Below are 27501 nucleotides of genomic sequence, written 5' to 3'. Positions count from 1 at the left end.
TCCTTATTTCATGATGAATAAACTTTGGACTATAATGTATCCTAAGCAGAAAACCATCTTTAGATAGATTTTTTTTTCTTACAAAGCATTTTATTTTTTAAAAAATCCAACTTCAATAAAACAATCTGATTTAATTTTTAAAATTCTGATTTAAATTCAAAAATCTGATTTAAACTTTAAAAATCCATTTTTATTTTAAAAAATCATTGTTTTTATCCACCCTGTTGTATTTTAATAATTTGGGGAAAATGTAGAAGGAACAGAGAACATGAAAGGGACAGATGGGACTAACAGGCAGGCCAGGGCCAACCAACCCAGCCTGTGTGTCCAGACACACAAGCGAGAGCGTGCCTGCGCAGAGAGGAACTGACATCTCGTTGCTTCTCAGGAACTTCTTGTTTCCCCCCTCTGTTCTCTTCTTCTCTGCTCTCTTGCCAAGACGCTCTGTTCTTCTTTGGACAGCTAGAAACAGTTTGCGTGGAAAATGGAGCCGCAGCCAACAACACAACCCTTGGAATTATCTCCAAAGGCAGCTTGGCGTGCCTTCGACCGACTCGCTCGAGCCCACAAACTGGGTGGGTTCTCTTCCGCCATCCCCCCTTTCATCTTTTCCTGTCGGGAATGTCGTGGAAGTCATTTCCATCATTCCTAATCTGTTGCGTTGCTACTTCAGCTACTCCGGGAGAAACAAAGAGCCGCGACAGGATGGGAGGAGGGCGTGATGGGGGGGAAAGGCAGCTCCGTTGATCTAACTTTATTTCCAGGCCGCCTTTAAGGCTGGAATCCTTAAGCTCTGGCTCTTTGGGTCCTTGGCATATTTAGCCCAAATGTGCCGGGCTGCGTAAACATTCAAGAGAGAACGCAGATATTCCACTGAGGAAATTGGAGTACCACGGGCCATACGCATTACCCAAATTGCTTGCGTGGTTTTCGTTCTGCTTGTCAGAGGGGAGGGACCTGAGAGCTGCCTGGCCTATGGGAGCCCACCATGGGATTCTTTCCAAGCACTGGGAATTTGACGTTTAAAACAAACTGGCAAAATTGGTGAAGGACAGATCTGATTACAAGAGGCTGCTGAACTTCTGTCAGTGGCACCTCCACGATTAGGAGCAGTCTACCCCTAAGTCCTGGAGGAGAGTTTGGACATGAGCTGTAGTGGAGGACTCTTGCCGTCTTTGCTCAGGTACTGTGGGCACGCTGGTGGGGAGGAGGGAGGGAGGGAGTGCGGTGCCGCCGGTGGATCCCAGGAGGCTCTCTCGGCATCAGGTCGTGCAGGCTGACAAAACAGTGGCAGCCGCGTCTTTCCGCAGGGGCTTGGCACCATGTGGGGTCTCTGGTGCCACCTGATGTGCCAGTCCAGGAAGAGCTGTGGACTGGTGTACACCTGGGAGCCTCCTGGAAACATCTGGCCAGCCACCACCAGAAACAGGATACTGGGGAAATGGACTTGCTGTGGCCAATTCAGCAGAGCACTGGGATTGTCTCGTTTTAGCAAGAAGATGCACTCCTCCCGATTTTCCTACTAACCAATATTATGCCAATAAGCTGCATCCTTTCCTGGGCATTGCTCAGGGATTATGGGAGCTGGAGTCCCAGTGACATCTACAGGTTTGCTTTTACGTTGTTTTGTACCTGTGATGGGAGGGGAAGGCCGGCCGGCCATATAAGTCCCCTCGACTATGTCCTGGTGATGCAGGCTGGAGTCCTGTTCCCTCCGCATTTCCCTGGGAACAAAACTCATAAATTCAGTGCAGTTTACTTGTGAGTGGACATGTGTGGGATTATACCATAATTCCCTTTTCTGCCTGCAAAGCCCCAGTGCATTTTTCTGTCCATAAAAACCAGCTTGTGTCTGGAAGACAAAGGGCCAAATCAGAAGGTAGATTCAAATTACATTTGGAGTGCGGCGTTTTGGCTTCTGCCTTCCCTGGGTAGCTGTGATGTTCAGTGGATACCAAGCACGGCCCTTGGAAACACTGGAAATGAAACTCCCGAAGAAGGAGAGAGGAAAGAGGGACGAAGGGCATCAGACCGAGAGAGCTTAGCCTGTGGAACCAGCAGTTTTCCTCCTGCCGGGTCGCATGTCGATGTTTTCCATTAGTCCTGTTGGTCGCCACTGCAGATCATGGAAAAGACCGTGGACACACGAGTCAAACTTCTGAGGGCCAGGCCGGGCCAGTCCCGACTGTCTAACACAATATGTGTTGCATACTTGCAAAGCGGTATGGATTCCATTCCTCCTTGAGGACTAGTAGGCCGTGCTATTGGGAGTTGTGGTGTCTGGCTTCTCTCGGTCTTTCCCACTCCGGCTACTGAAGATCCTTTAGGGGGAGATGCCCCGGGACCCTCTCCGCAGAGCTGCATTGCAAGCACTGGCCTGGGGCTTCCCTTTCCCTTTTCTTTCTCCCTGCATAGCACCTGCAGCCGGGCGCCTCCTCCTCCAGCTTTCGTGGGGGCCTGAGAGAAAGAGATGGCTCTTTCCCCATCACCGGTTCCTTTTTTTCATTGCTGGTCAAACCCATGACCTCCTACATGCAATCCCGGGGCTGTAAGGTTGCCTTTTCTCGAAAGACACGCCCGGGTTGCCTTGCGCCCTTTTTGGAATAAACCGAGGCTGGTGTGGTGTGTGGGGGGGCACCTGCGCATCCCCCTCCCAAGCATCGCTGGCCCAGGTGAGCCCTCCGATTGGCCACCTCCTCTCCCATGGCTACCCAGCCAGCATTGGCCTCGCGCCTGTTTGCGTGTGTGCCGCCTGCCAAGAGAAAGGGGGAAGCTGCCCTCCGACGCTTCCGTATGTGAATCATTTCTCAAGCAGCCGCGCTCGCGCTCTCCCTCTTGCGCCTCCGCTCGTCGCAATGTGGGTTTCCTACCCGGGAAGCTCCAGAGCGCTCCAGCCACTGCCTGCCTCCCAGATGCTGGGGCAGCGTGGCGGGAAGTGGAGCTCCTGTTGATGCACGGCCCGGGACCGCCTGCCAAGTGAGTTGCTTTCGGCTTGCCGGATCTTATTCGTTGGGGCTTTGAGCTTCTGCTGACAGTGGCGCGTCCTGGAGGGGCTTGGGAAGCTCTGGGGCGAGAGCTCTGGGGAGCTGCAGGGAGAGGCTCGGCTAACCCCCACCCCACCCCACCCCACCCCTTCCCCAGCAGGAGAGATTGCTCGGCTTCCCCAGTGTCTCCTCTCCCCCACTGCCCCCGGAGTCCTTCCCGTGTCCTTCCCCCGGATTGCAGAAACGCGCTGGCAAGCAAGCGTGCCCCCAAGGTTGTACAGAAATTGGCATGTGGCAAAGATATTTAGCCCAGTTCTCCACCTGGGCTCTGTGTGTGTGTGTGTGTGTGTGAGAGCGAGCATGCTGGACTGAGCAGCGGCCCTAAGCAGATCCCCGGATTTAGGGATTTGATGTGGATTCCCCCCTCCCCGCATCCTCTGCAGGGTTTCCTTAGCGACAGCAAAGGGCTGCTAGGCTCAGCCTCTCTCGCTCTCTCTCGCCTGTACCGATCTTGGCTTTACGCGCATCCTCGGGCCCAGCTAGATCAGACCCAAGGTCCGGCCTTTCGTGCCCGGTGGGGCCAGCCGGGAATTCCTGGGAAGCGGGCCACGAGGCCACCCTCCACCTCCCCAGGCGGTCCGCTGGTCCCGAGCATCTGGCGCGGCAGCGGTGCTCTTCCCAACGTGGAGCGTTTCTCTCTTCTCGGATTGCGCTTCGCCCTTTTGCATTCTGCCAGCCTTGAGAGGGTTTACTTAGGGACGGTTATCCCCAAAGAAGGTGCCTCTGATGTAGCTGCGTGCCTAGACCATCTGGAACGGGGCGGGCTGGACGGTGCGCATGTGTGCATGCATGTGAGTGGTGCGGCTGTTGCTTCGCATGTGGGAGATTCCAAGCTCCGTTTCCAAAATCTTCAGCTTGAAACGAAAAGCAAGGGCAAAGGGAAAGAAAAAGGGCAGGCAGCTCGTGCTGAGTCAAAACAGTCCAGCGTTCCTCACCCTGATGCCTGCCTGATGTGCTGGACCACACCTCCCATCCTCCCCTGTGGGCTGGGGAATGCTGGACCAGACCCTGCTGGCCCCCCGGACCCTGGTAGAAGAGGACCGCTTCCTGCATCACGCGCCATGGCAAGCAGCTCTGGTTTTCTAAGCATAGCACCAGCCGCTTGCTCCCTCCACACCAGGGGGAGACGAAAGCCCCCCCCCCCCCCCCCCTTTGCATCAGCCCAGGATGAGGCCAGGAATGCCAGACGGCGTGTCCCCCGCTCCACCCCTGTGGCACGGCCAGTGTTTCGGTGGCAGCGGTGAATGCAGACCCTGGACCGAATCTGCCTGTGGCCGGCTGGACGGAGCAGCTCTGGCCAGAGGCAGCGTTCCCCGCGCGATCGGCCGCTGGAGCTGGGCCCACGTGCAGGAATGCCAGTTGACTTCCTGCCCTGCCTTTTGCGCTCCCAGAAGGTCTTTCGCTCTGAGAAACAGGAAGCCGAGCGAAACGAGCCTTTTGGCCTGATCCAGCGCAGGCCATTCTGGCACTCCTACACAGGCAAGGCATCCAAGCGACCTCCTCCCCTCCGTGCTTCGGTCATTTTCATACCTGCGAGATTTCGCCCTTTCTGGCTTGCTGAAGTTTTGGAATGCTGCTTTTTAAATAGAATAACAACAGCACTTATCTGTGATTTAAGAGGGTGTCGTTGTTGCTTTTGAAACCGGTATCACTTTACCATTCTTGTAGTCGTTTGTGCTCCTGGATTTCATACTAGAATAAGCTGCTCTGCTTTTCCGTAAGCAGAGAAGTATAGTATTATGAAGATTCAAATCAAGCATTGTTATCGTGCTTTTTTCTGCTTCTTGCCATCCTTGCCTTTTGTGTCTTTCTAGACACAAGCCTGATTTTGCCACAATGATCTGTCCTGCTTCATGTTTGCCACGCAAAGAGTGGCATATAAAAGCGTTCGATTCACGAATTAAAGATGTACCCAACATTAAATGGAACCTTTATTGCATCCTTAAAACCAGAAATGATACCCAAGCAAATTTTTAACTCCATAAAAGGACAGTGACTATCTCTGTGCTCAGCTTTGGAACATTAAATGCATAACATGAAAGGAAAGGGGAATTCGGAGGGAAGAAGAAAGCAAGTAAGCTCAGGTACTGAAGATATGGCATTCTTTCTGCAAGCCACTGAGAAGGAAAGCAGGCAGTGGCCCCCAGACTCGGCTGGCTAATTTGGATCCTGCTCCGAAGCCCAGCAGTGCTTCCCGTTCCCATCTCTGCCGCTCTGCAATCGCTCGTCATTCTGGCAGGGCTGGCAGCGGGTCGAATCCTCTGTCCCGTGCAGCCAGGTGCAGCTCCTGTGGGCACACTGGCCCAGAGTTCCTCGTGAAAGATGGGCTCTGTTTTTATTTATACCCGGCAGCTTGGTCTGGGAACATCATTTAGTTTTCCCATAATGCCCCCTTGGCTCCCAGGCTGCACAGTTCCCAAGCTACTTATTTGCATATTTTACATTCTTTTTCACTCCCACTCCTCTGCTCAAAAGCCAGCCAGTGCTGCCTTTTGGCGATCAGCACGGCCAGAGACTCGCTACCCCTGCAGGGTTACAGTCCCAAAGGCACGACCCACAAGGAGAAGGGAGTGGGGAGGAGAGAGGGAAACCGTTCAGTCTTCCAGCAGGGCAGGCAAGTGGCCCTGTTTCCCCTCGTCATCGTCCTCTGTGCAGCCTGCTGGGTTTTTGGGGTGGGGAGGGAGGAGAAGCCCTCCCGAGGTGGGGTTTGGCAGGACGCTCTTGACTTCCACTGGTTTTCCCCGTCCTCTGCCCCTTCTGCCTGTGGCCATCCTTGCCCCGTGAATCGGCTGCATTGCAGGCCCTTCCTTGACTGCATCCCCTTTCCCCATCTTTGCTTACCCAGCACCACTTCCCCACGTATCCAGACTGGATGAGATTTTAATCCATGCCAAACTGACCGTTTCCTCATCCCCCCCCCCCCTTGTGGGAGCTGGACTGCAAAGCTTTCCCTGGCGGTTTAGGGTCAATGTTTTCTGCCTGGCCAAGTCGTTCTGCAGCCAATCCATGTCCCGTCACGTGCTCAATGCAGAATCGATGGAACTTTCTGCCTCTCTCAGGACTCCAGGGACGGTTTGGCGCGATCCATCGGCCATCGGTTTAGGGCAGGGGAAAAGGAGCTGAATTTGGCAAGTCAGTCTGACCGTCATGTGGTCCTCCCAACATCCCAGGTTGGGCTTCTGCACGTGGAGCACCCACCCCAGGGAAGGTCCTCCGCAAAAGCAAGGCAGCCCTGTGTAAGCACCCGCACAGCCTCGCAGCCTGCCTGGGGAGCAACCTGTCATGAGCACAGGAAAGGAAACTCCAGTTGGGCTTGTAGCCCATCGCCTTGGAAAGCTGGCAGAGAGTTAAATAATCATGCACGTATGTTCTTTGCATCTCCACAAGGCTGCATTCCTTCGCCCCTCCAGGCCAGCAGCGGTGCCACAGGGCTGTCCCGAGGGAGAGGGGAGCAGGAAGGGGAACTGTCCCACCACCTGTCCGAAAGACGGTTTCCCTTCCCTCCCTCTGAGCTCTCGTCCCTTCCTGCTTGTGTGCTGCGGCCTGCCTTAGCCTGCAAAGCTGCAAGTGGGATTGTCTCGTTTTGGCAAGAAGATGCACTCCACTTCAGCAGCCTGGCTGACGGAAGACCAGGCTAAAAATACTTCCAATACATAAATAAAATGGATAAGTCAGAGCGCGGCATGGTTCTTCTGGCTGCCCTTATCTTTGAAGGCCCCATGCGGTGCGGTTGTAAGCGTTATGTGCAAAACCCCAACAGCTCCCACTCCTAAACCCAAGTCGAAGGCATACTTGCGGCCATCCATTTTTGAACCTGTGAATGGCCTCCCCTCCCTTTCCCACATGCGCTGAGGAAGGTGTTTTTCCGCTGGGTGTCACTGGCGCCGAGGGCTGACCGGTTTTTTATCGACCGCCCGTTACGTCCCTGTTTCCTAGTTTCCAAACAGGGCATTGCTGTGGGTGGAGGTCCTGAGAAAAAGCGGCACTGTTTTGATTTCCTGGTGCTGGGCGTGTGCCACGTGGGTGTTTTTGTGGGTGGTGCCTGCCCACAGGCTCTGCGGCACCTCCGGGTGTCAAACACGGTTAGCCAAGGTTGCTGAATAGGTCCCCGGGAGCGGCAGGCGGGGACAATTGAGAAAGATCCCGTGCGTGAAGCATGCACGATGCTAGGAGAGGCCTGCCTGGGCTGGGCTAAAGATCCGGCTTGTAGCCCATCGGCCAGAACGCATTCCCTCGCCCTGCAGCTTTCTGGCAATGTGCCCGTCTCATGCCAGCCAGCCCCGGGTGTCCCTGGGCCTGGCACTGGAGAAGGAGGCAACCTGGGCACAAGACGGGCTTCTATTTCTTCCACCCACTGCTTTGCCTTCAAAGGCCGTGCCGTTCTTGGCATCCGGTGCAAAAGCCACATCAGGAAAGCAGAAACTGCTGCTTCAGAGATGTGAGGTTTCAGGGGTGTGGGGGAGACAGGGCCGCAACCCTTTCCGGCCAGCATGGAGCATGTGTCTGTTGAATGTCATGGATGAGAAATAGGACCAGAGAAAGAAGACGGGGAAAGGCGGGGCGCACGGGCTTGGTTAAATGGGTTGTATTTGTGTTTTGTGCATTTCCTGGGGCCTCTCATCTGACCAACAGCTCACTGGCAGAATTGTATTCTGCACAAATGTGTGATGCCTGAAATGGTACAATGCAAAAGCGGAAGGGAAGGGAAGGGCTCCGGGTCTGCAGGACCCACGTGACTCCACCAATCCATGGGTGGCTCTCATAGAAATACAAGCTCCTCCACATGCATGCGGATGCCTGCCTCTACTGTTTCTTAAGGTCGTCCTGCCCCAGTAAGCTTCTGACTGAAAACACACACAGCACAAGAGGAAAGGCGACTGGGAGGGCAAAGGAGAAAAGCAAGCTCAGGCACTGGTGTTCTTGCAGGAGTGGCTGTCAGGGTGGGGGATGTGCTACACATGTGGTAGGCAGAAGGTGGTTTCCTGGGCCTGTCTGATTTTCCAGCCATCTCTTTGTGTGTGTGTGTGTGTGTGTGAGAGAGAGAGAGAGAGAGAGGGAAAGTCCAGCATATCTCTTCCAGCTGCTGGATAAGCCGGCGCCAGATGTTTTCCACCTCTGCCTATTTCTTTTGGGGGAGAGGCAGGGTGTCCCAGAAGCATTCAAAACCATTAACAACCTCTTTCTCCTTTCTCACGCATCCTTCCTCACCCCTCCTGCCCCTGGCATTCGTGTTTCTTCGCAGACCGACCGCTGATCCGGAAGAGAAATGAAGAGCTCGGCCAGGCCATGGAGCGCCGTGCCCAAGCAGGGGAGCCACGGCGCAGATCGGGGAAGGCCGCTGCCCGCTGCCTCGACGGGCATGAAGGCCTCCAGGTCCTCTACCTCGCTGGCCTTTGACTCCCGCCTGAGCAAGGTGGGTGCCGTGTCGTAGCCGGGGAACGTCTGAATCAGGGTGCCAAAATAAACCGGGGGGGGGGGAGGGAGGGTGGGCTAGGCTGCCGAGCAGGGCAGAGCAGAACTGGGCTTGGCCTTCTTTGCGGGACGCAGTGGCCCCTGCTTTATTGTCAGGTTGCCTCGGACTTGGGCCAACCCAGGGCATCAGTCTCCCCTGAAATGTCCTGTCCTTAAACCTGTTCAAGGGTTATGGGTGAAATCCACAGTCTCACACAGGCGTGCAAAGCATGGCTGGTTGTAACTTGAGTTGCCCCTCGTTCCACTCTGCGATTGAAATCACAACCAAAGTGGCGGACAAGAAAGAGAATAACAGAGTGGCGTGAAACGATCGTACAGTGCATCCCTTAAAATTATAACCCATATATTGCAAAAGATCAGGCCTCGTAGGAAGAGAAATGCACTCCTTGAATTAAAGTTGAATCAAATTCAAGCTCACTTGAATTAAAAAAGTAATTTCTGCTGTAGAGAAGGAGCCTTGCAGAGGGGGAAACCTAAGCGGGAAAGGAGGAGGGCAGGCCTTACTGTTGCGTTGTGTTGGAAAATGCAACAATAAGAAAAATAAGCGTATTATAAAGTGTTAGCAAACAATGCCACAGGGACCTCCGAGTAACTTAATAAGGTGCCGTGTTGATGGAAGACCACAAGAGGAGCCTTGCCGGGTCAGACACAAAGTTCGGTCACCTTGCCCACTCCCCGGAATTATGCAGTCATACTTCGCTCCGGCCATAAGGACTAGCAGCTTGCTGGGTCCCACTTGCTAAGTCCCTCATCCAGGACTCAGTTCTGTGCTCGCACGGAGTCGTGGAACACGCCTCGCCAGTTCCTGACTGTGAGAAGGTGGCAAGGAAGTGGCCCGTGGCTTTTCCAAGCTGTACTTCAACCACAAAGCTCCTTGCGGGGTCCCGAGCATCCGAGGGAAATTTCTTTTCCAGGTTCTCCTCCCACAAGCAAAGGGGCCAGGAGTGCCTTCCTTCTCGCCCCACCTCGGGAGGATTGCCACAGCTTCTGCGAAACAGCAAGGCCCCGCTCGGATGTACCAGCTGGCCTGCGAGCTGCCGGGTGGTTTGGCTACTGGAGGAGGCGGCGTTCCTGCCAGGCCTACCAAATCCCACATCATTATTTTCTGAAAGTCGGCTGGAGGATGAAAGGAAGAGAGAAAACCGGGAGAATTACGAGGCGCCAGCTGATGTCTGTGATGCGGCAGGAGCTTGCCGAGCCCGGAGCGCGTTTTTAATTTTCCTCCCTTCAGGCCGCCTGCTGGGCGACGTGCCAGTGCGGAGGCAGCAGGAGGCGCTTGGCTTTGCAAGTCTGGGGCCAGGGCTGTCCAGGTGTCTGCGACAGGGCAGCTGAGGTGCAGTCCAACACCTGCCTTCCCCACTCAGTGCCCTCCGGGTCTCTTGGTCTACAGCTCCCGTCGTTTCCAGCAAGCAGCCTCTGGCAGCACTGCAAACCTCAGGGTCTCCCCCACCGGAAGCGCTTCATGCCTCTTGTTTCTCAGTGCCCTTGTTTTAACGGTGCCGTCAGCACTTGGACTGGTCTCCAAGCTTTTGCAAGGTGCCGTGCAGCAGATGGGCAGCAGAAGTCAAAATACAAGATCTTTTTAAAAAGGTTTAAAAATAGCGATCAAATCAAGCGTACCTCCATGGGTCTTGTGTGGGATTGCTCTGGGTGAACAAGGAAAGGTTCTGTTCAGTTAGTTAGTTAGTTAGTTAGTTAGTTATTTATTTATTTATTTATTTATTTATTTGGAGTTCTTTTATGCCGCCCCATTCGCAAAAGCCTCGGGGCGGCTTCCAACACAAATAAATAGCAATACAAATACATAAAAATGGGAAACATCCTGGTATAAATATAAAATCAATAAATAAAATCAGCAATTAAAATAACATTTAAATAAAATAAAAAGGTTTTGGCCTGGAGCTGAAAAACAACTAACGACAGGACTGGCACTTCTCCCTGGGAAAGCTGTGTAACTGTGTCACTGCCTGGAAGGCCCTGCTTGTTTGGAATGTGGTGTGTGTGTGTGTGTGTGTGTGTGTGTGTGTGTGTTTAGCCCTGGAGTGGAGAACTCGAGAAGGTGGCCACTGGGACCACCTTCCCATTGTGCGATCTCGGTCACGCCTGCCTCCTCTCTTGCAGCTGAAAAGAGCCAGCAGTGAAGACATGCTGACGAAGCCCGGCGTCGCCACGGCTGCCTCGGGGGCCTCCCGGCTGAAGAAGACCGTCACGACCGGGGCCATCTCGGAGCTCGCTGAGAACCGGCTGCGGCCGAGCACAGGTAAGGAGGCGCTGGAGCCCCGGTGGCCCAGGCCGGTCGCCTTCTCGCGGTGGCTGGGGGATCCCAGCAGCCGGCGCCTTGAGCGGGGGCTGATTCAGCCAGGCTCCTGGAGCCCTGGCGCTGGCCGCGGGGGCACACGGGGGCGCGGAGAGCTGCCCCGTGCCGTCGGGCGGGTGGCCCGTCTTGTGCTGCGTGGCCCTCCTCCGTCTGCAGCTGGGGGCACCACCGTTCCCCCGGAGTCTGGTGCCTGCAGTGACAGTGGGGCAGTCCTCCACTCTGGGTTTTGGCCTGAACCGTTCGCGCTTGGCTTTGGGCCTAAACAGGCTGGGGCAGATGGGAGTTGCGGTCCAGAACGCCTGGGTGGGGTGCTGCTGGGGACGGTGGCTGCCTTTTCTTCCTGGAGGTGCGTTCCACTTGGATTTGGGGGAGGGGGGCAAGAAAAGCACATACCTATTTTAACGGGCGAATGCGAATTCTTTCTCCCGCTCTGGCTTTTTCGCCGTCTCCAATAATTTATGCACAGTGGCCACCGGGGGGCAGCAGTGGCGCGGCTGAGTGGCTGAAGGGTGGAAAAGGAAACCCACCGCTTCTCCTGGCTGTGAGTTTGTAGGGCCGGCGCCTTTCTGGGGTCAGGGCTGGAGGGAGATCAGCGTTACTTGGCAGTGGAAACGGTGCAGCGGCGGCCGGTTTTGGCTTTGCAGGCAGAAATGCTGCCAGGGCGCCAGTCCAAACGCCCCTTTCTCCGGCTCATGTATGTCTGCCTCTCGGAAAGGTAATGTGCATGTATTTGTGATAGCCAAGCGCCAGCTGGAATTAAGTGCGGCTGGTAGAAAACATGCAGTTGCCCTCTCAAGCCCGTGGCGTCGGACTGCCCGTGTTTTCCTAATGCGCTTGGCGCATGTTTGCACATGTGAGAGCCAGTGTGGTGTCGTGGTTAAGAGCATGGGACTGGGACTCAGAGGATCTGGGTTCGAGTCCCCGCTCAGCCATGGAGCCAACTGGGTGACTCTGGGCCAGTCACAGACTCTCAGCCCAACCTACCTCACAGGGTTGTTGTTGTGGGGATAAGATGAAGGAGCAGAATGATGTCAGATGCCTTGAGCCCTTTGTAGGAAAAAGGCAGGATATAAATTGAATGAATGATGAATGAATGAATGAATGTTTGTTCCAGTCTTCAGCCAATCTTACGTGTGATCAATCCAGCAAGACAGGCTCCTGCCCATAGGTTTACAATCTGAAAAGACGCAACATATAAGGAGAAGGGAATGCGGAGGGCAGAGGAGTAAACAGTCACTAGAGTCAGGTTAGTGGAATGGTTCTGCCCGTCGGTGCAACCTGCTGGAACGGCTGCTAATGATAAATCAGTAGTAATCATTTAATCTTGCTAATCGTCATAACTAATCCAGAGCCAGTGTGTTATGGAGTGCTGGACTGGGGTTTTGGCCACCTCTGGTTCCAGCCCCTACTCGACCATGAAGCCTACAGACTCTCAGCCCAGTCGACCTCGCAGGGTTGTCGTGAGGAGAAAAAGTAGGAGGAGGACTGCTTAAGCCTCTCCGGGTTCCTCCCAAGAGGAATAAAAGGGATATCCCTGCAGTCGCACTAAGAAAAATAAAGTGAACGCAGGGCATACCATAAATGACCTTCTCTTCAGGCATGGTCACTCGATCAGGGCAGGTCAGAGGAATGGCTGCTTGCCGCTCAGGGGGGCCCCCCATTTCCACCCCCCCGACCGCCTTGTGTGCTGCAGGCCACATGCACGCAGGGAGAGCGCAGTCGGTGGCACCCGGCGCTCGGCTTGCCGCTCAAGGTCACTCGTGCGGGCGTGGGGAAGGGCTGTGCCCGGGGAGCGCCTGGCCTTGGCGTTTCCTGCACCAGCCCGTTCTCTGCCGGCGTTCCCGCTTTCGAAAGCAGAGCAGGTTGAGCTCGCGGCCTCCCACAGACGTCTCGCAGGCCTCTGCCTGGCTGCTCTCCTGTTTTTTGTTGTTTTTATTTCTATTATCTTAATGAAAGGCAAGCAGCAGTAATAAAAACTGGACGCCTATGGGCCCGATTTAATTAGCGTTATAATATCCCCATAAAGCACAAGCAGGCTCCCAGTTAGGTCAGATGTGAAGTCGACATCTCCCTTTGAAGGCCAGGCTTTGGCAGCCCATGGGGCGCCCCCCCCCCCGCCAGCCCCAGCAGGCATCCGGGTCCGACGGGGCCTGCTTCTTGCGATCTGTCACATCAAAGGGGAGCAAAAGGCCTGTGGAGGGGGCGGGGGGCGCCCCCTCCTTGCTCAGTCACAGCGCCTCTGTGCTGTTCCCTTCCACGGAGGCCGGCATTTCGGGGTATTCCAGGAGAAGGAGACCCTCCTGGAATTTCAGGGCAGGGCAGGGCCACGGCCCCGCCTGCGCACGGAAGGGGGCTGCTTCGCTTCTCTTTCCTAGCTGCGGGGGGCCGTCGAGTGGGGCCCAGTCAGATGGACAGCGGAAGGATGCTTAGGCACGAGAAAGGCCCCCCATGCTTTTCCTTGGCAATGCGCCTTTTAAGATGATGATGATGATGATAATGATTATTATTATTATTAGAACATTTCTATGCCGCCCCTTGCCGAAGCCTCGGGGCGCCTATATGATGATGATGATGATGATGATGATGATGATGCGCCTATTCCCAAGGTGCGTGCGCCTGGGTGGGGTGGGGGCTGAAGGAGCAGGTGAGGCCCGCGGGCGAAGCGCATTGCCCAAGGGGGCCTCACGGTCGGCAGGTGGTCCCCGGCACACCCTGGCCCGTCCTCCGGCCGTGAAGTGAAATCAGGCCGAGAGAGCAGAGCGCTCTGGGAGGCCGCGAGGTGCGAGGGCGCCCTTCCCGGACACCTGCCGGTCGCCCTCCAGCGCGCGGAGGTCCTGCCAGCTGGCCCGCCTGCGTCAGGAGACCGTTGCCGCTCGTGCGTTGACACACTGTTGGCACGAACCAGACTCCAGCAGGGGGAGGAGCGCTGGAACTGAGGGGATGCCGGCAGAGGCCTGTTCTGGGGGGGGGGCTTGGAGGGGAGTGGGAAGCCCTGTGTTCCCCCCATCCCCACGCGTGGTGTGCCTGTCCCCAAGTCTCCATACCGCATCACACGCTCACGAGGGGTACAGATGCCTTTTGGGGGGAGGCGCTTGGGAAGCCCCCTCTAGAAGCCACGAGACTATCAGGCATACAATCTGTTGGGGGGCTTAGAAGGGGGTCCTTCATGAATCCCACTCCCAAAGTCATTCATCAGGGCCCTGGTGCAGAAATACGGGGCACAGAAGTCAACCGTGATCAGCAGGTCCTGCCAGACTCCTGGGCCGGTCACCTGGGTCTTTCTCGGGGGCCCCCAGCCCCGGGGCAGGCGCTCTGCCCAGGGCAGCCAGGACGGATTTCTCTTATCCGAGATGCTGGCATATGTGGAATAGTTCGGAGGACGTTCCCTTCGCTAGGCTTCCTTTGGCCAGGACTTCTAAGGTTTGGCGCGAGAGGCAGAAGGTCCAGGATAAGGTCGAGCGCCACGGTCCCTGCACGGGAAGCTGTTTCTGCTGGAGGTCCTGAGCGCTTTTTGGTGCCACAGCCGGCACACGGTTTTCGTGCTCCTGGGACTCTGTGGCTTCCTCCCCGCCTCGCGGCGCTTTCCTGTGGGTCCGTTTCCGCAGATGCTTTCTGGGTATCTTGAGGGGGGATACCACAGAAGCCCAGGCTCGAGGCAGTGCGATATGGTGCAAGACAGACAAAGCATTTCTGCAGCAGTTGCCTGCCTGTGCCCTGGAGGCCGAGCTCCATGGCGGTCAGCCCCGCTTTGCCGTGTGCTGGACCAGAGCCCCCTTTGCTCCCGGCTCGGGGTGGGGGGCGGGTGGCTTTTCTCCCCTGCCCTGGGGCCCCCGGCCGTGGGCAGCCCCGCCAGGTGCAGGAGGGGGTGTGCGAGGCCACGCTGCCCCCTCCCCCACCCCGCTCCCCCTGCAGTTGCTCCAGCCGCCTCTGAGCGGCCTCCCTTCCCGTGAGCGAGCGAGCGAGTCGCCGCCTCTGCCCGCTGATTCCTGCAGCTGCTGCGGCGTGATGCTCGGCCGGCCTCGTTGCGATGAGGTGGGAGGGCCGGCCCGGGCGGGGAATGAATGCCACAGCGTAGCAGCGGCAGGCAGCCTTTCTTTCCCCGCTCTGGGGCCGGCCGCCTCGGAGGCAGCTGCTCCGGGCTGCCGCTGGCTCGGCTCCGGGACGGGAGTTCCGGCAGTCCCCCCCCGGCGAGCGATGAGGCGGCCGAGGGGGCCGTAGAGAAGCGTCCAGGATGGGCAACCAGCCGGCGAGACCCGAGGAACCGGATCCAGGTCTGTGCGGGCGGCAGGGGACGGTTGCCGGGCTCGCGCGTTGGGGTTTTGTTCAGCTCCGCACAGGCCTCGGCAGGTGTGAGGCGAGGGAGCCTCACCTTCCGTGCGCACGGGGCAGAGGCGGCCAGCTTCTGTCCTCGTGGGCCGTGTCCTGTAGCAGCTCTCGGCCCTCCCGGGGCCCCACCGCCCTGATACTCAGCCTCACGGCTGGCCAACTTTTGCAGCAGCAACGGGGAGGGAATTCCTGGGCGCAGGACGAGGGTGCCGTTTTGGGGGACGCTGCGGGGGTCTTTCTTGGGAAGGGTTAGGGTGTTTCCTTGGGGCTTGCAAGTGCCTCTCTCTGGTCAGGCTGCGAGATTGGGGGGAGGGCCGGGGACAGGTTAGCGCTCCAGGGCAGCTCCCCAAAGACAGGCAGAACCGGCTTTCCCCAAGCCCACTGCCCAGGGGTGGGTTCAACTCCAGCTCCTGTCAGGCATGGCCAGGGGCCGAGGGCGTGGGGTGCTTTGGCCGAATGCACCCGGAGATCACAAGAAGAGCAGGGCTGTGGCTTCCTCGGGAAATACTCTGCCTCACGCTTCATGGCTCAGCCCCACCAAGCGAGCCAGCGGTGAAGCGTTTGGGCACGTTGCAAGGAAGAGCAGAGTTTGTGTGCGGGGGGGGGGGTCTCCTTGGCAACCGTCGGCACTCCTGGAGGCAAGCGGGGGGCACCCACCAGGGCGGCAGCCGGTAGCTTACTGCGGGGGTGTGGGGCCCAGCCAGAGTGGCCTCCACGGGCCCGCCACGCCGCGCACCCACCTCCCGGCAGGTGCCATCTCCGGCCCTGCCGCCGTCGTGGCCGTGGCCTCCGTCCCTTGGGGCGGGCCCCCCCAGGCACCGTTGCCAGGCCTCCGGCACGGCAGAGCCGGCCCCGCGCTTTGCAAGCATCTCTCCTGCCACCATTGTCTTCCTCCCGGAAGGGCATCGCCGTGCATGCTAAGCAGCTTCAGGAGCAGGTGGGGGGCGGTGCTCGTCTCGCTCTTTGTGGGTGCAGCTCCGGTTCCCAGGAGCAGGTGGAAAGAGGGTCTGCGTGCCGTTTGCCGCCCCTCCATCCACCGGGACGCCCCAAGGCCCCGGCCATGCGGCCCCGCAAGGGCTTGCCTGTCTCTTTCGCGGCTCCGCTTCCTTGAGGTGGGAACCTCGGGTGGAGGGTGTCCAGGACTGAGGGCTCCAGCCAGGCGTGGCTGGAAGGAGCTGGCTGCAAGAGGAGGCTGCGAGATCTGGCTGGGGTTGGCATCCCATCTGTTGCTTTGTTCTCTCAGAGGCCCGCCAGCTGCGTGTGGGAAGCCCACAGGCCGGACAGGAGTTCTCAGCACCCAGGTCCTGGTGTTCGCAGGCACAGTGCCTCTGCTCCGGAGGACCCAGAAGCCACTGATAACCGCCTTCCCCGTGAATTTACCTCCTTACCTTCGGAAGCTATCCAAATTTGTTGCCTGCCGTACGTCTTGAAGTAGCTGCTCCACAGTTTAATTCAGTGCCGTAGCATCTACCTGCACACACGAATTCGGTCGTGCCGCATCCTGCGCAGTATATTACATGCAGGCTGGTGCTTGGGTCCAAATGTGGGTAGCCCTTAAGGAGCGCTTCGTGTGCTTGTGCTGTCGGGATAGTCCAGAAAAGAGCCATGGAGTTTGGTGTTCTTTTTCTGCCAGCTGCCGGGCCCATGTTCCCCAGCAGCTAGTGAACAGAGGGGTCCCTTCCCAGATGAAAGGCGGGTGGCAGGTTGAACGGAAATAGGAATTTTGGCACTTTTGCACTGCTGGGCTTCCCTTGGAGGGATGCTAATGGCCTCACCTGGATCGCCCTGGGAGGTTAGGGTCCCTTGGGCAAGGCAACCCTTGGTGAGTCCAGACAAGCATCAGAAGCAAAGAACCCCGGGGCTGGAAGGCCTTGACGAGGCCATGGGGTTGGACGCCTTCCCCGCGCACAAGAGAGTGTCCAGTCCAGGGCTTCTGTGACTTTAGCCCTGTAGGAATGATGCCCTTTTAAACCCCACCGGTGCTTTGCAGGGGCCTGGTGGCACGAACCCGCCTCGCAGGATGGTTGCCACAAGAACCGCCTGCACGAGCCTCTGAGGACTCCGGCTTTCCTTGGGACGTCCCCCAAGCAGCCTTACGATGACGTGAGACAGGGGAGAGCTGAGGAGACAGGCCTGAGCTGGGCCCAGGAAGGATTTCTTTCTGGGTGCAAATTCTGGAATAACAGGCAAAAGCTGTTTCTCCCTCCCCGAGTTTTCAACATAGGCTCTGCTCCTTGGACTCAGGTCTCTGCCCCCTTCTCCCTCAATATCATGCTGTCAGTCACTATTCATCCAGCTTCCTTGAGAGTTGCTCAAAAGTGCTTCACAAGATCCACATACTTTTACCTGGGCAGTCCGTTCCCTGCCAGGTACGACAGCCTTGCAAGGTAGGCGAGCCCCATTGTTATAGGCAGGGGAGCCGGCTGGTGATGGTGACAAAGTCTGATAGCTCAGCTATGTCACTAAACAAGTTCAAAGCTCAGGTGATTCTCATAACCGCTGCGCCACAATTCCCCCATTTTATCTCTCCCTTCCATGTTCTTATCTATCCTTCATTAAAAAAGGCAATTCAGTCCCTACTTTATCTTCAGCAGCGCTGCCTTGCTGACGGTGGCCAAAAGTCCTCTCGGCCTCAGTGCCCCGTTTTCAAAGGGAGGCCGACTTGAAGTTTCTGAGTCCTGATGCTTCCAAGGTCACTAGTCCACAAGCACCAGGCATCCAGAGAGACCATGGCAGCTGTGGAAGGACTGTTTCAGATAGTGCTGCAGGACTCAAGGGGGGAAGTGCACAGCCACCGTTTGGTGGGGGGTGCCATGCCTGCCCCCATTGCAAGGAGTTTGCTGAGGACCGCTGACTTGCTTTAAATGTCCACAGCTCAGATCTTTGCCTAGGCGGGCCTCGAAGTCTCTGAACGGGTGGGTGCGAAGGGCACAGATTTTGGGTGAACATTACGGCGAGGGTTGTCGGCCATGGAACACTTTGCCTCGGGAGCTGGTGGGATCGCCTTCGCCTGGAGGTACCTGAGCCAAGGTTGGACGGCCGTTCTCTTGGCAAAGCTGTCTCTTGACCTGGCACCCTCCACATGGGCTGGGACTACAACTCCCAGATGGAGGTGAGAACTGCTGTGGCTAAATCCAGCATGCTGCTGACCCTGCTTTGAGCAGCGGGGCTGGACTAGATGACCTCTGTGGTCCCTTCCAACTCTAGATCCTGTCTCACGGCCGGGAACGAGCCCGCTTATCCGGCTCTCCCTGGCAACCCGCCTCATAAGCACAGACTCTGGGGTGAAGCTCCCTTTCGTGATAGCCCCACTTCTGCGTCCTTGACCCGGCTGGGCTGGGCACCTCCTGCTGCCCAACCCACCAGATATTTTCTTGGGGACATTGTCGCGCTGGGAGACTGCAGAAGCCGACGCAAACAGCCTCTTGCCGGAGGGGGAAATCTCCCAAGGCAAGTTCTTAAAAAGCCAGCGCAGTGGTGCAGGGCTCACCCCACACCCGCGGAAGAAGAAATACCTGCGACGGGTTTTGCTGGTCCCTGGAATTTGAGCATTGCAGCCCAGGAGGGCGAGGCTCCTACTTAAATGGCTGAATCAGGGTGTGAATGTGTGTGCGCATTTAGCATCTTTCCTAGTCCCACGTCTAGTTGCTGGGTGCTTTTGTCGAGAAATGTCCCGAAAGGGTCACGCAAGTAGCAAGTACCGTCTTGCTCACCCAGTGGTTTGTTTTTCCTAGTTGTGGTCAGGGAAAAGGCCAGGAAAAGACTGACCAATCCGTGGCGGGAGGAGAGGAGGCGGGGGCACGGCTGTTTGAGCAACACCAAACCCTGTCCCCATGGGAACCCCCCCCCCCAGCCTCAAGAGTGGGCTAGAGGGCATTTCATTCCTCTGCTGCCCAGCGGAGAGGACAGTCTGGCCGGCTCACTGAGGTGGCAGCCCCCACAAGGGGACCTAATGCAGGCGCCTGGGTCCTTTTGACCTGCCAGACGGAAAAAGAATTTACGACCAAATGCCAGGCCTTGTTAAAACGCCTGATCATAGAAGCTCCGTTCGTACGCCATCGGCAGCCTGTGCGTAGGGGGGAAGACGCTGGCTCCGGGGCGGTGCCAGGCGGGCCTCGCCGGGGAGACTGCTCTGTGCGCAGGGGCCGCCACCGAGAAGGCCGCTATTCACCGTCCTCCAAACTTCCCTCAGATGCTGGTCGTGGCGGATTTGTGGAGCTACCGAGGCGGCGAGCGCTGCGAGCAGGGCCTCCCTTTGTGGTGGCCCCACCGCAGCAGCGTGCCTTCCTCAGGGAGGTACACGTGGCTCCGCTTTCGCCAGCTTTTGGAAGAGCGGTTGCGTTGCGGTCTGCTTCCGGGTGAAGTAATGGCACGGTCTTCCAGCAGCGGTTCTGTGCGCTGCCGTTTCTATAACATTAACTTCATCTCCCTTCCAGAAAAAAGGGTCCTCGTCCTTTGGACCGTAGCGCTCATGGTTCTTGACCACTTTGGGGTAGATGGAAGTTGTAGTCCAAGGCTTTGAGTCGCTCACGCTTTCATTTCCTCGGCAAAGCATTTGCAGTTGCTTCAGTTCAAGCTTACTGTTCTGTATCTTCCCGGTTCTGCAGTTTATATATATGGATATTGCACCGTGCCTGACTCTCTCTCTGTGTGTGTGTGTGTGTGTGTGTGTGTGTGTGTGTGTGTGTGTGTGTGAGAGAGAGAGAGAGAGAGAGAGAGAGAGAGAGAGAGAGAGAGAGAGAGAATGAGAATGGGCAACCCCCTCAAGGATTCATCGCGTGGCTGCAAGGTGAAGGCGGGTGGGATTGTCTGGCCTGATGAGCCGACCTCTGCCTGGCAAGAGACAGAAGCAACGCTCCCCAGAGTTCTTTTGTAACAGGATGTGAGTACCAAGTGCAGGCATCCCGAGCGAGCCTGTGAGTCAGGAATTGCCTGTCTGGGGATAGGAATGTTCGGTGGAAAGAGGGCCCCGCTATAAGCCGGTGCTCTTCGTCCCAGAAGCTGCCCTTCCTCAGCCTCAGGCCATTTCTAGCAGTCCAGGAGTGTGGTCGTTTTTCCCTTTGTCAGCAGGCGAGCCCCTGATAGCTCCCAGCATTCGCAACGGGAGTGCTGCAGCCGGGGGTCTGTCGTGTCAGGCGCTGTCTCCAGAGGTCCATGCAACGTGGCCCAGCTCAGGCTGGGCTACTCTGACCCTCCTTTTAACCGGGGATGCCATTGACTGGCCTGGGCGCCAATCTGGGTTGAGGTCAGTTGAATCCTGGGCTGTCCTTACATGCAGACCCCACGCTGAGGCTTGACTACGGGTTGGTAGCCAGCTCAGGAAGACAAGCCATGTTTGGCTGTGATTTGCTTTGAAGGCTGGAATGCTTTGAAGAGCTTTAAGTTAAAATGTCCTGGTATTATTTTTACTTTTGCCTTTGGCCTGACCCACCACTGACTGGAATGTACCCCCTGGCATCCTCCACCCCGGTGCAGGAGATTCTCCTAAATGGAATTTAGCCCTCAGGCGGGAGGAGAGGTGGGGAAGCCGTCAGGACAAGCCTAAGGGCTGCCTGGTTCATTTTTGGCAAGAGACTGGACTTGCTGTATGGGCTTTAGAAGAAAAGTTGTCCAGTCCTCTAAAAGCTGTCCTCACAATACCCACTCTCCAGGAAGCTCGTGTAAGCGAGCCAAGCTGTGCAGGGAGGGGGCGGGGAGAAAGGAGAACAAAACTGCAGCCAGCACAGAAGCTCAGCCGAAAGTCAGGGCCACGTCCTCTCTAGCCAGTGTCCAAAAAAAGGCATGCAGTTCCCCACACCGGGACTCGTGTGCCGCTCCTGCCTCCCTGACGCTGGTCCACTAATCCAAGAAAAATTCGGACCATGACGTGGGGGCGGGGCAGGAGCGTGAGGGGAGGCTGCTGGGAGCCTCGGAGGTCGCCTCGGATGAGGTCAGGCTCTTTCTTTGGGTAGGACGTTCCTGCTTGCGCCGTCCTGCGCACCGCTTCCCCCCTCCTGCCTGCCTGCCGCTCGCTGCCCCCCCACTGCTCCCCGGGACCCGCCGCACACAAACCAGGCCCCGCAGCCTCTTCCTCCGGAGAAGAGCTGCCACCTCTCTCCATTTCCAGGGGAGGGAGGGAATTCGGTGTTGGGAGAAGGCTGGAGGGAATGAGAGAGAGAGAGGTGGCAGGAAAATCCCGCACATCTCACCCCGGGCGTGCAGAGCCTTCATGTGTGCCTCGTGGCGCCCCGCCAGCAGGGCGCTTTGCGCTGTGTCCGTGAAGCTCGCGTGGGTGACTCTGGGCCAGTCGCTCTCCCTGCACCGGGCCTACCTCGCGGGGTTGCTGTGAAGCAAAGACGGAGGGGAGCGGAAGCATCGTCCACCCACCTCCGGTTCCCACTGGGAGGGGGGCAAGGGCGGGCGGCTGATTGTGCAAGAGCGAATGTCCAAGGCAGAGGAGAGCTGAGTGGGGAGGGGAGAGGAGGGGGGGCAGGGGGAGAGTGACCTCTGTGGGAGGGCAGCCGATAAAAGGACTTTCTCCCCACTTCTGTCCAAGCCCCACCCCACTCCATTGTTCTCTCTAATCTAGTCTGTTGCGAGGGAGGGTGTGCTGTGATGGGAATTTACAAGGTTATAGCTCAGGGGAGGAAAGCGCTGGAGCTTCCAGCCCAGGCGCTGCCAAACATGGCACCCCGCAGAGGTATTGGACTACAGCTCCCATCTTCCACCAGCCACATGCCTGGGGTGGGCTGCTGCTCACTCAGCCCTGGTGTTGTTCATTTTAACATGGGTAACTTTGGGGCCCATGACCTGGTCCAGTTGGCCCTGCAGCGGCTTAGTTAAAGGCCTTCTGAGATAGGCAGTTTCATTTTTGGCCTCTTTGCCAGTGACCCCCTGTGCAGAATTTGCTTCTGGAGGGGCATCTCCAGGATGCCGGGTTGCTGCCGTCATCTCATTCTCCGCCGTGACCTCGTTGCTTATTTTCTTCTGCGTGCATGTGAAAACGTAAACCCCAAACTTCGTACCAAGAAAGAAGGGTGTGCTGCTAAAAGAGAGCTGTGAGGCTGTTGTGAGAATCCAGGAGGCCTCGGCGACCCAGCTGTCCACAGAAGAGGTTGCCCGCAGTGTCTCTTTATGAGTTGTCCCTTCTTCCGACTTGCCGCTCTGTAGTCCTGTGGAAGGAAGGGGCAGGTTGCAGGGAGCGGTCTGGATAATCAGCCCCTCTCCTGAAGAAAAGACTTTGCAGGAACACTGAATTCGGGGGAGCTTGCTGCTCTGTTCGAGATGCTGCCCTGAGCTTGGCTCTGCCCAGAACAGGAGCTCATGAAGCTCTTTTCTTGCAGAATGGGCATGCTGGGGTTTTGGGGGTTTTCTGAGTCCAAAATGGAACCTTTCCACATGTTAAGAGCAAGTGGTGCCTCCAGTTTTAATTTGGAGGGTTGGGGGCAGGAGATAATCCAGCTCTCAGATGCTGCCAGACCGGGGTGGGGTGCGGGGAGACCTCCCAAGGTGATGGCAGTTACCAGTGGCTTGCTCTTTCTTGGTCCTCCTCGGAGTTTTGACTTTTGTGATCCATCTCCGTTAATGGCATTGGGTTGGGCAGCTCAGAGACAAAACCTTGGCCAGAGGGCGGTCGCCGATTCTGTGGCATCTCTGGCATCCTTTCCCAAACCGGTGCTCCCCAGCCAGATGTGTTGGACGGCAACATCCAGCATTCCCAGCCCAGACCAGGATGATGGGGACGTAGTCCAGCCACGTCTTGCTGACACCCAGCTTCTGTGCGCATTCCAAGCAGCCGCCTCTTCCCTGATCCGTGTGCGCACCTCTTCGGCTGCTGGAAAGGTCCACGCAGTCCAGCTGATTCGGGGATGGAGCTCTCTCTTTGAAGTCTGGCCCGTGACCCAAGCTATCTCTTCACCCTTTGCTCTGGAGCCTTGAAGATAAAAGCCGGGCCAAATGCTTGGCTGTTCTTCTTGGCCCACAGTTGCATTAACTTTGGGAAAGTTCTAGCCAGCCCGGCGAGAGCCCGTCTGTCTGCCAGGCCGGCCACTGTGTGTCTGGTTCACACACCGTGGCTGGCGGCACCACCCTCTGGGCAACATTCCTTCCTGGGGTGGGCCCTCCCCAGCCCTCCCCGCACAGGAATCTCTCCCAGGTGTAGCCAGTCACCTGCAGGCCCGGTCAGGACGAGCCACCTGGGCTGGCCTACCTGTGCAAACCACACCACCTTAGATAAATAGGGCATCCTTGTTCAAATGCAGTGTACCCTTGAAGACCAGGAGGAGTAACGGCTGGGACATGTCATCCCTCCCACCCCGCCTCTGTGTCCCTGTGTGCTTCTCTGCATTTTTCTTTCCCATGTTCCTCTTTCTGTCCGTGTTTTCCTTTCTGTGTGTTTCTGTCTGCAGGGGTGTGTTTCTGCAGGTGTGTTTTCTCTGCGCATGTTTGTGCCTCTGTGGATTTTTCTCTCTGTGCTTCTCTTTTGCTTGGGTAAGTTGGTGCGCTCTGTTCTTCCTTCTGTGTATGCCTGCATCTGTTTGTTTGTGTGTGTGTGTGCATTTCTCGGCATGTGTTTGTGTTTCTTTGTTTCCTTGTGTGCTGTGGGACTGGTTGGCATCAAGCGTGCTGGGCACTCCCAAAAACAGGCTGCGGGGCTAAAATTTAAAGTGCTTTGGACATAACACAGGACCTGCTGCAGTTCAGGGACGCAGAACGGTTCTGAAGGGCTGCATTGCTCTTTTACAGACCAGCCGGGAAAAGGAAGCCACAGTGTGCTTTTGCCTTCAGGTTCAACTTCTGCATTACTTGGCTTTCACTGAAAGTGGGCGGCGTGGCGGGGGGCAAGTTTCTAGTCCTTAATGGTTGAGAAGAAATACTGGAAAGTGCGTGGGCAGGGGCCAGTGAAACCCTAGAAGGCAGAGGACTGGTTGGGTAGTACGTCGAGCACGGCTCCCGTGACCGGTGCAGCTCCCTCCGCATGCACTCGAAGCAGAAAGAGAGTCTTTCACGAAATCGTTGTGATTACGAAATCATCCGGAAGCAAGGGGGGGTTCCGCAGTTCTCACTCTTCACATGGAGGGCAGACTAGCTTCTTCCCGCCGCCCAGTCCAGACATTTAGTGTTTTGCTTAGCAGCAGCCTTCGTATGTGTGTGTCTTCCAGAAGTTTCTAATGCAGGTCCCAGGTTATTGCTAACTCTTCTGTGAGCCCAGTAGCTGCACCCTGGGGTGCCGGTCCTTTCTGGAAATCCCAGGGCTTGCACCTGGATCCTCACGTATGCAAACTGGGGACGCGATGAGCTCCCTGGCTTTTTCTTCGCTACGAGGGGGAGAAAAATGATACCGCGTTGGAAACGGAGTTTGTGTCGAGGTTCGTGTTCTGTGCACATGCCCAGCAGGTGTGGGCGTTTCCGCCGCCCTGCCTGTGGCTGGAAGGACTTGGGTGAGGAGGCCCCGAGGCAGCCTTGGAGGCCCGGACGGGGCGGGCGAGCGATCCGCATCCTCGTGGGGGGGCGACCGGTCCAGCGTGCACACACTTTCTGCCTCGCTCGCTCCCTCTCGGAGCAGCAGGGTCAGAGGGCAGGCAGCGCTGCAGGGATCTGGAATGAGGTTTGGAGGAGACAGATGCAAGCAGAAATGGGCCCAGCGAATGGAGGACCCCCCCCCCCCCCCCCCCCGGACAAAGTCAGCATTAACTTCCAGCAGCCTGCGGCCAGCCGGCCGTCTCCCCCGGCACCGCTTCACCATGCCACAGCAGGCAGGCTGGCTGCCCCAGCCTGGGTGTCGGCTGCGTGACTAATGCCTCTGCAAACAGACCTCCTTCCGGGCCCTGGAGGTGGCTTCTCTGCATTGGCACGGCCCTCCTTCCTTCCAGCGCAAAGTCCCAAAGTCCGAGGGCTTCCCCGGAGTGCTTTTCCTGGAGGGTTACAGGCAGCATGGTCCAGAGGTCGGGAAGGCAGAGCTGAACCACGCAGCCAGCTCAGGAAAGCAGGACCGATGCTGCGTGCTGGAACATGCACACGCGCCGCCCCTTGCCCGCGCTGCTGCCAGCCAGAGCTTATGTGACTTGGCCCAGGCTGGCCATGGGATCCTCACAAGGCCCTTGAATTGCGCCCCCGCGATGCTGCTTCGGGGCGCTGTCCGTGGGCACTCCCGGGAACCAGAGTTGGTAGAAAGGGACGGGCGTCCAAGTGTTAGGGGTCTGGCCGAAGTCAGATTTCAGGCTCTTTGCCATGGCAGGAGGTCCTTGCAGGCCAACAGGCCGCTGGCGTGTTAGGCAAGGTCACCTGCCCGGCCGGCTAGTCGGTCTGACCTTGTCTTCTGCTAGCCATTCTGCTCCCCACTTTCTCCATTCCAAAACCCAGAACCTTTTCACCCCACTGAGGTTGGCAAAGCTCTGAGCGTTTGGCCCAATGTGGGGGTGGGTTGCCATTTTGTGGGGTGTTCATTTGATTAGAAAGGTGCCACATAATTAAAGTGAGGAGAAAGATGGTAGTAAAGTGCATTGTCAGGAACAATTTGAAAAATTAGGTTTGTAGTTGCTAGAGGCAAAGGTCTCGGTCAGGGATGGCGAACCTTTTAGAGACCGAGTGCACAAACTAGAACCCAAAACCCACTTATTTATCGCAAAGTGCCAACACTACAATAAAACCTGAAAACTGAGGTTTTAGTTTAGAAAAAACACCTAACAGCCAGCCCAAGCAAATCTGTCTGTCCATCCATCCATCCCTCCTTGGCAGCGCACTGAGCAGCCATATGAAAGCTGGCGGTAGCCGCGGCTAATGAGCCGTACCTCGTAATGTTATCACCTTCCGACGCTACTCCTTTCCCAGCATGCGCATAGCCCCTGCATGCGCTGTTCTCTGATGCTCGGCTGCTGGGGCGATGCTGGGGCGACTTGGCTCGTGTGCCGACAGAGACGGCTCTCCATTGGTGCTGTGGCACCTGTGCCATAGGTTTGCCACCAGTGGCCTAAACCTGACCTGGTGAACTCCCCTAACCCTAATATAGCGGTAAAATGCCATTAAAAGGTGTGATTTTGAAAAAGCTTTTCCTGAGTAACTTTTTCTGCGCAGCTCATCATTTCTGCCCATTCCACACACATTCCAACCATCAAAACCATGCCAGGACACCCCCTTTTCCTAACCCTAACCCTACCCTGGGGCACACCCTAACCCTAATACAGGGGTATACGTCCCCTGGTAAGAGGGCGATTTTGAAAAACCCTTCCTAGAGTAGCTTTTTCTGCGCAGCTCATCATGTCTGCCCATTCTACACACATTCCAACCTTCAAAACCGTGCCAGGACACCCCTTTTCCTAACCCTAACCCTACCCTGGTGCACACCCTAACCATAATATAGGGGTATAGTTCCCCTGGTAAGAGGGCGATTTTGAAAAACCCTTCCTAGAGTAGCTTTTTCTGGGCAGCTCATCATTTCTGCCCATTCTACACACATTCCAACCATCAAAACCGTGCCATGACACCCCCTTTTCCTAACCCTAACCCTACCCTGGTGCACACCCTAACCCTAATACAGGGGTATAGTTCCCCTGGTAAGAGGGCGATTTTGAAAAACCCTTCCTGGAGTAGCTTTTTCTGCGCAGCTCATCATTTCTGCCCATTCTACACACATGCCAACCATCAAAACCATGCCAGGACACCCCCTTTTCCTAACCCTAACCCTACCCTGGTGCACACCCTAACCCTAATATAGGGGTATAGTTCCCCTGGTAAGAGGGTGATTTTGAAAAAGCCTTCCTGGAGTAGCCTTTTCTGCGCAGCTCATCATTTCTGCCCATCCTAAACACATTCCAACCATCAAAACCATGCCAGGACACCTCTTTTTCCTAACCCTAACCCTACCCTGGTGCACACCCTAACCCTAATATAGGGGTATACTTCCCCTGGTAAGAGGGCGATTTTGAAAAAGCCTTCCTGGAGTAGCTTTTTCTGCGCAGCTCATCATTTCTGCCCGTCCTAAACACATGCCAACCATCAAAACCATGCCAGGATACCTCCTTTTCCTAACCCTAACCCTACCCTGGTGCACACCCTAACCCTAATACAGGGGTATACTTCCCCTGGTAAGAGGGCGGTTTTGAAAAACCCTTCCTGGAGTAGCTTTTTCTGCGCAGCTCATCATTTCTGCCCATCCTAAACACATTCCAACCATCAAAACCATGCCAGGGCACCCCCTTTTCCTAACCCTAACCCTACCCTGGTGCACACCCTAACCCTAATACAGGGGTATACTTCCCCTGGTAAGAGGGCGATTTTGAAAAAGCCTTCCTAGAGTAGCTTTTTCTGTGCAGCTCATCATTTCTGCCCGTCCTAAACACATTCCAACCATCCAAACCATGCCAG

The 27501-nt window shown here is 56.6% G+C and overlaps 1 protein-coding gene across 8 annotated transcripts in view; it reads left to right on the top strand.

Moving 5' to 3' along the window:
• Positions 1 to 477: 477 nt before the first annotated feature.
• SPECC1 (sperm antigen with calponin homology and coiled-coil domains 1) overlaps positions 478 to 27501 on the top strand; it is a 66779-nt gene continuing 39755 nt past the window's right edge. For 6 of the 8 annotated variants that reach the window (XR_006414735.1, XR_006414736.1, XM_044430145.1 and 3 more), the window contains exons 1-3: positions 2897 to 2976; positions 8287 to 8457; positions 10638 to 10776. Coding sequence is in view for 6 of the 8 variants with exons in the window: in XM_044430145.1 (XP_044286080.1) it covers positions 8311 to 8457; positions 10638 to 10776 (286 nt within the window). In the remaining 2 variants the exon portion in view is untranslated. Of the gene's footprint in view, positions 576 to 2896; positions 2977 to 8286; positions 8458 to 10637; positions 10777 to 14943; positions 15105 to 27501 lie in introns of those variants that run through there. The other 2 variants (XM_044430146.1, XM_044430148.1) reach the window with 2 other exon arrangements.

Source organism: Varanus komodoensis, unplaced genomic scaffold (genome assembly GCF_004798865.1).
Source record: "Varanus komodoensis strain SLA01 unplaced genomic scaffold, ASM479886v1 scaffold20_1, whole genome shotgun sequence".
Taxonomy (NCBI): domain Eukaryota; kingdom Metazoa; phylum Chordata; class Lepidosauria; order Squamata; family Varanidae; genus Varanus; species Varanus komodoensis.
The sequence above is the reverse complement of the archived record's forward strand: the minus strand, read 5'-3'. Positions and strand labels throughout refer to the sequence as shown.